The sequence below is a fragment of the Embiotoca jacksoni genome, unplaced genomic scaffold (assembly GCF_022577435.1).
Source record: "Embiotoca jacksoni isolate LCO1_2020_lvr unplaced genomic scaffold, fEmbJac1.0.p SCAF_11, whole genome shotgun sequence".
Classification (NCBI taxonomy): Eukaryota; Metazoa; Chordata; class Actinopteri; family Embiotocidae; genus Embiotoca; species Embiotoca jacksoni.
Window position 1 is genome coordinate 4,615,130 of NW_027185241.1, and position 7,967 is coordinate 4,623,096.

The 7,967-nt window shown below is 42.6% G+C and overlaps 1 protein-coding gene across 3 annotated transcripts in view; it reads right to left on the reverse strand.

The window, feature by feature from the left end:
* The window catches only part of LOC138194032 (poliovirus receptor homolog), a 78,230-nt gene extending 73,830 nt beyond the window's left edge, over window positions 1-4,400 (reverse strand). For 2 of the 3 annotated variants that reach the window (XM_069142413.1, XM_069142412.1), the window contains exon 1: window positions 3,651-4,400. In XM_069142413.1, the coding sequence (XP_068998514.1) occupies window positions 3,651-3,738 (88 nt within the window). In that variant the 5' untranslated portion in view covers window positions 3,739-4,400. The remainder of the gene's footprint in view (window positions 1-3,650) is intronic. The other variant, XM_069142411.1, reaches the window with a different exon arrangement.
* Window positions 4,401-7,967: the final 3,567 nt, after the last annotated feature.

The window sequence follows — 7,967 nt, forward strand, 5'->3', positions numbered from 1 at the left end:
TGGTCATTGGTGATGAAAGTCTGCAGAGAGAAAAGGATTTTCACTAAAACTAATTTATCAAAATATCTGTATATCTAAAATCCTCTAAGATGTTGAGGATCAACAATAATCTAATCAATATATATTGGATATAAAAAGGTCCTAAAAAAGAAAATTGCCTCCTGCTAAAATGTTTTCAATACATCTGAAAAAGCTTTTCATCCGTCACTAGTTTATTGTTAGATAAGAGGTACTTCATTTCTAGACAGCCATTAAACATTGCCACTAAGCTGAAATCACTATATTTTAATACCACATAACAAAAAGCTGTCTAAATCATGAGGCTCATTTGGTGAAATGCCAAATATTTCCTTCAATTAATGGGGGCACAATTGCCAAACAGTGTCAGTGTAGAAAGCCGCACACAAAGACTTGGTATCGCTTTCACGTTTCCATTAAGCCATAAATTCAAGCACACTTTTATGTCTGAATCAACAAACTCTTAAGGGTGATTATTAAGGTGAGGAGAAGGTTATTGATGTGTCATTTAAACAGGAAGGTCCTCATCGCACGTGCGTGTAAGAATTAGCACATATCACAGCCAGAACGACACTTTCTTGCACACGTATAGATGCACGCACACCCGACCTTTTCAAAATCCTTCTGACATTTACAGGGCCAGTGCAAAGGGGCGAGGACAGCTCATTTACATAATGATAGGACCGAACTGTGACAGTCATTAACAGAGAAAAACCAAACCAAGACTGAAACTCCTCGCTCCACTGGGACTAATGGGATACTAAGGACTTACTTTTTCCTTCTTTTATTAGGGACAAAAAAAATTAACTCTACTCATGATCCATCAATTACATTCCTCTTGATACACAAAGTGTAGTGCTTTCCTCTCTGCCGAGATGATGAATGGTCGCAGGCTTGGCAGGACTACACTGTTCACACCATGTGGGGGGAAATGATTCTCGTAGTTTGAGCTATTGCACACATATGACTGCCAAAAGAAACATTACTACATTAGAGTGTAGTACGTGTGTGTGGTAGGGAAGGGTGAGGGCAGCTAATGTTGTAGTGGCTTGTGGAAATGTACAATATTAGCTGCTATGAGTTTTGGATTAAAAACCACACACCAAGTCACTGAGGTCCACGCAGCTCTGGCTGACATGAAATCCAACATCCATGGTCACAGACCACAGTGGAGACACATGTGGTTTATTTTCCTGTCTGTCTGCATGCTGTTGCTGTCATAAACAGCACAACCTTGAGTCCAGAGAGGGAGGAGGGAAGCTATTTGAATAACCCATTGACTACCATCACTCAAACAAAAGCACTGGACAGGAGAGAATGAAAGATCTCTGGGGGGGAAAAAAAAACCAGACTAGAACAAGGCCCCTGTATGTACTGGACAGCAGAGGTGGGGGAGGGAGCGGTGGGCTGGCAGGAGACAGGGGGGTTCGAGTGGCGGCTGGGAAAGAGGGGAGGTGGGGCATCGCCTGTCTTAATCAGTTGCTGCCTGTTGAATTTTCCAGCCAATCCAGAAACTCGGCCACAAGCCGAAGCAACAAGCACAAGCGAAGCAGGAGGCTGCCGAAAAAAGCCACCTGTTTCCTCGAAACTGAGAAGAGTCATCAACAGGAGCTTTTCTGGATTCTTTCAGGTACACGAAGAAAAACATTGGCTTATATGAGAGCATTGAGGGGAGCAGCCTTTTCCCCCAGGCCACGACCCTGCATGCCCACCAGTTTCTCAGGCAGCCAGCCAGCCAGCCAGCCAGCCAGTCAGCAACCCCCTACACACATGCAGCTTACTCAGCCAGAAGGACAATGCAGCCATAGCATCAGCCCCCTGCACCCAAAACTCCCCCACACGTAAGCCCCCCTTCTTTCAATAAAACCATCTCCATGGTAATGGGCAGAGCCTTTTTGACCCACATCTGTGGTCCCTGACAAACTTAACTTGGAAGGCAGGGAGTGGGTGGTATTACAGTGTAATTTCAGAGCTTAAACTGGAGGCCCACCTGCCTGATTCTAAGGTATAAACATAATGCAGAAAATATTACAGGAGAAAACCTTAATTAAAAACCCATCAAACTCAATATTGAATTGTTACATTAAAGCTAGGCCAAATTAAACTGAAAACTGTGCAGGGAATTAAATCACTTCTCTCGCGTTCAGACTCAGGATGGAAGGTGTAGGTATAAGCGGTTGCTATCAAAGCCTGAGAGGAAAAGTGGAAGTAAAAAAAAAAAAGAAGTCCCTACAGCAGTTGCAGCTCAAGTTGCATAGCTTGACTATTACTCAAAAGGAGTTCAGAGGTTCACTTTGGGGAAAAAACTGACTTAAAATGAAATAAAACTAAAAAGCAGTGTTTTTTGTTTGTACTGGGGAAGCCTTGCATTCTTCCTCAATCATAAATATGCAAAACCTTTTGTTTTGCCCCCCTCCCCTCCTCCCCCCACACACACACTTCTCTCCCTTCCCCAAGAGCACTTCATATTCTGTAAAATTAAATTGGACAGAAAAGGTCCACTGCATGAATAAGTCAAAAAGAGTGACTGTGTGCTTATGAGTCTTGATTAAAACAAACACCATGATCAACCGCGATACTGTTCACTACTGAACATTTATAGAGAAGCTGTTCCAGGACGTCAGATGTAGTCCTACATTCTTGCCCCAATTACGGCACAAAACAAATAGCTGGCGAGGAAACGCAGAGAAAAATGTTAAACTGGTTTCACGTCACACACATTCATATGTTAATAGGTTAACTGCGTGCCATGCATATTTTCTCTCATTTCAGGGCCTGCGGACGCAGTACCTGTAGGCTACCTGAGCTCAAATGGACTGGAAAACACCTGAATAATTAACAGGTATAATACAGGTTGCCAACAGGCCCGGCTTGAGGTTTTTTGTTGTTGTTGTGGTTGTTGTTGTTTTAAAGCAAGCTTCTCTCTGTAATACACAGAAGCCTACATAAAAGTGAAAAGTAAAATTAAAAACAAGTTACTAATAAATAAAAAACAGAAACATGGTTAAGAGCTGTTGGCAGCCCATTTTTTTCTCAAGTGAAGTGTAACTAATGGTTGATGATGTGAGGACAGAGGGAAGAAAAGGAGCAGGGGGGACACTGATGAGGAGACGGGTGGCTTTAAGCAAAGAGAAAAGAAAAAAAAAAAAAGTACGAAGGACGGACTGGAGCAGTGACTCAGTTTAAAGAAAAGAGGACACTGCTGCGATGGCCATCGGGCACTTTGCCAGAAAACACCTTGTTACACAGAGCCACACCTTAGGAAAACTAAACATGGCGTTGAGTCACCGACCGAAACTCGGGTCAAAGAGCGATACAGCTGGTTCATGACCGAAAACTCATAAATAACCAGGAGAAGAAACGCGTATTGATTTCGTTATCTCGTTTTATGTGGGTGTAATCAAAACGCTGAAGAAATCTTTGAAGTTAAAGCTTAAAACCAGGCCAGTACAACGCGCCAGGAAATGTACCTGCCTGGTTTTGTTCGCCTGTCACCGCCCTGACTGACAGGTGGTAGTCAGGTTTAAATGTGTCTCCTCTTACAGTATGAAAGCCCAAAGAAGAAAGAGGGGCAACATGATGCTGGCAATGAGCTGGACACTGTTAAGTTGTAACAAGTGAAAATGTCTTACCGTGTTGTGCGAGTATCGACGCGACCAAGCAGAGCAGTCCGATCATTTTTGTGGAGTCAGGCCAATTTCGGGCGTCATGTCTCGCCATGGTTGATTAGAGTCCTCTGTGAAACCAGGCACGCAGTCTGTCCGAATTAAGTGTGAAGTCGAAACGGCACCTTCAAATACGGGTCAGTTTCGTTGTAAAATCTCACTCGTTCAAGCCAAAGAAAACTTGTTTGGCGTCTGGACAGACCAGGGGTCCGACGGAGCTTCTTGTTTAAGGTGTCCCTCGCTGCGCCTTTAAGGCAGAGTCTGTTCAAAATTAATGAAAATCCTGGTGAAGTCGTCCCGGCGGTGCACAGGTGAACATTCCCTCAGCTAGTGTTCAGGACGTAATGAAGAGCTGCTGCGCTCTTGCTGCTCCAACAACTAGTTCCTGCGAGTCTGAGCGCTCAGCAGTCCGACTGTGTGTGACTGGCTGGGTGATGTCATCAGGTTGAGAGGCGTCACAGTCCTGCTTCCCAAAAAAAACAATTAAGACCAGAGACAGCAGAGGGGGGGCCCAGAGCAACTTGTTGAAAGCGCCAAAAGCCTTTTTCTTGGAAAACATAACCTGCACCTCGATAGCATCTAAAGTGCACCGCAGCTTTGAAGTCAAGTCGAGTTGATTTACGCAGCCCAAAATATCAGATTTAGATTTCTGTACGATCTGTGCGGCATGCAACACCACAGACTCTCAATTCGGATGAATTCAAAGACTCCTCAAAGAACTCAAAAACATGCAAAAGAGGAGCGATCTCTCTTCCAAGGCGGACAGACGTGCCATAGATCTCGTATGTAGCCTCCAGAACAGAGCAACACAGTCAATTCACTTCCCTTTGACGGACGACTTCTGTCAGTCGTGGAAAACCCAAACTATACAAAAGCCTGATGATGATTTATTTTTCAATATCCATCGACTGACATCTGTAATCTCCTATTTCATCCATATCAAAATAGGCAATTGCTTCAAACTCATCTTTACCAAATCTCAGCCACTGTAATGCATACAAATTAGTTACCAGCAATTTATGTAGATATTATCCATAGAAATATGGCATTCAACCTGAAAAAAACACAAAGTTATCGTTTACACAATTCATCCAGGTCCCACAGTTTTGATGTGGTGGGAGCTACGTGGAAACAGAAGATTCTTGCGCCCTCTGCTGTTTGTTCGCGCACACAGGCGTGAGATTAGCTCATAAACTCCAGCATAACAGATGCCAAAATCAATAAACATTCATTAATGAAAGGCAAAATACAAATCCAGTGGCAGTCAGCAAAATCAAATCAAAAGTAAACAGCTTCTCGTGGATCTATTTGCAGACTGTAGCAGACTCTGTTGATGAGATTTTTTTTCTTCCACAATAACTTTCAATTCATTTTGCCCTATTTTCCTCTGAAGCAGGGTGCATACTAACATAGCAAAGGCATTATCTGGTTTCGGTCTAATCCCTATACCCAAGTGTTTTACAGCCAATGTAATTACATCTCCATAAGTCCCACAGTAAAAACCGCGCTGCCTGGTTCCTTCCATTCTGTTCCATTTCTCAATTCCCCTCGAGTGTCAGCCTCTTATTTCCACACTGTTGTTTTGAGGTGCAAATTCTGAAGACACTGATGATGATTAGAGGTCAAACAATGTTCTGCACACCAGAAAAACAAATTAAAACTCAAAATATGTTCTTCTTTTGGATTAATTTTCCTTCAAAGATACTGGAGGGTTTCATTTTCTTTCCGCTCTTTGCCCAGTCTGTGAAAGCAGCTGTCAAACAAAAAAAAAAACAGCTTTTGGATCTAAATGGCACCCGTACTTCGCATTGCCATATTTTAATTTGCAGCTGCCATTTGGCCCATGTGGCTGAATGTTTGAGGGGGGTAGCACATTCATAGATAGTGTGCAGGGACCACCCATACCACCACTGCTACAGAATCATATGTATTCATAGTAGAATAAGGAGCTTTAAAGAAAATGGCCACCAAATGGTGGATTTTATTCCTTTTCCTTCCCATACTCATTCATTTGTCATACCGAATTGACCTTCACACCTTCCACTTTCCAGCTACCACCCACTTTACTTATACCTCACCTCTTTTTTTCTCACCATCTCACACCTTCCCTTCATGCACACTTCACTTTCCTCCACTTCCTCCTTTCTTGCCTCCACTCTCTCTTTCTTTACCGCTTCCCGTGTCATTCAATTGTCTTTGTCCACTTGTCCTTCACTCCTTGCTGCTATTCATCCCATCCTCCATGCTCGTGCTCTCCGGGGGTCTGTGGCTGTGATAATGAAGCGCGTAGTTAACAGATATTAGCTCATTGGCAGTGGATTCATTAGACAGAGCCAAGGCTTATGGTGATTATTTACCCATAGAGGAGGGGCCACAGGATCAGTACCACGCTCTGTGTCAGCAGCCACAGGCTTCTTTGAAGTCACACTGTCTCTGTTCCTCTGCAACACTCTCTCACACTCCTGCTCTCGCTGGGTTTTCTCATTCTGTCTGAGCACCTCTTCTCCTACATTTCTCCTTCTTTCTGCTCTCCCTTTTTTTTTCTCTTTCTCTGTCATTAGACACCCACAATACATATCTACTTTCTCTCTCTCTCTCTCTCTTCCTCTATCTCTCTTTGCCGCCCCCATTCACCCAATGGTAATTATGGAAAAATCTGTAATAGTGCTCAGAGGATATGATAATACCTTTAGCTTAATTAAAGACATTTATGGGATGTAAAGACATGTAGCCTAGGGGTTGCTGTGCACCCACACCAACCCAAACTCTTTATTTCTCGCTTTTTCATCTTTCCCAATCCCTCACTTTCCATTATCATTTTCTCTGTTTCACACACACACTATGATACACACAAGAGTACATGCTCATTCCTTTTGTCAGACTTAATGTTAAGGTCAGAAGTTCTGTTGCTAAATACCCAGAAGTTCAGTTTCAATGTGATGTAAAACAGTTCAGGCCAGCATTATGTTAATGCCAGTGTATGCCGTTTATCAGCCTCGTACACACACGTGCAACAATGACAGTCTTTTCCTGTTGATTGTGTTCGTGTTGATCATCCCACATCCTGTAGGGCTAAAAGATGTCCAGGAAGCTTGTCAACATGTCAGTCAGGGACGGTAATAATGTCGTAGAATACGGAACAATATTTGGTGTTCTGAAGCGCACTTAGAAAGGTCATAGTATTGAAGAGGCAACTGTGGTAGTGATAGTGTTTCTTTTTTTATCTTATCTTTGAATGTGTGATGGAGTCTGGTTTTCTCACCTTTATCTTGGTTGCTTCCTTTGCCGTGTATTCCTCCAACACCGACATCACAGGTATGAAACACCTTATGTGAGTTTTAGAAATATACTTTTTGCTGCAATTGAAACTGTTCTTGCTCAGAAGGGAGCCTCCGTTTCCCAGCAAATGTTGCTTTTATAGTGCCAACATTAATGAACCCACATAAATGATGAGTCATGCATACGTTTCTTCTGTATCCCAGCGAGTCCATTTTAGATCTCAGGAACATCTTGTGTTTTCTTGTGATCTTTGTTCCTTTCTTGTGCCATCCGGTACAATTTGTTTGCTTTAATTCGACCTCTACAGTCGGACCTAAAATAACACTGACATGCCCTCATTCAAATTGTTCAAAGAGGCGAAGTGTAAAAAAAAAATCCACAGTACTTTCACTGTAAGATGCATTTCAAATTTATTTGAAGTTACTATGATTCTTTAGTAGTCTGTGTCAGATGAAGTAGTTAGCTTCCAAAGTTAGTATTTTTCACACTAAAGTCCTCTTTTTACTATCCTTTCACGGCAGCTCTGCAAGGAAATGCTGTCTGGGGAAACAAAACGAGGAAATGTGGTACTAAAAAGACAAACTTTGGAAGGGAATCATTAGATTTGACTGACTCTGTGTGCACAAACCTTATAATAGCTTCAGCAAAACTGTAGTCAAAGTCATGTATAACACATAAAATAAGACTGTGGACTTAAATATAAATGTTATTCTAAGACAGATGAAAAATGTGAATGTATCTTCTTTGGAAAGGACAAACAGACATCAACACTGATCAAATTTGAGATGTTCATGGCTTTGACTCGCCTCAAGAATTCCTCCTTAAATAAGGATCCACTTTTTGTCCTCTCTACCTCAGACTATGACGATGTTAAGGTGGTCCGAGAGGGCATGCCTGCCACCTTGATCTGCACTGATACTACTATGAGAGGTGCCATTGCCATCAACTGGCTGGTGAAATCATTTGGTGCGAATGAGTGGAAACTGGTTCTGTCAGCCAGTGAGA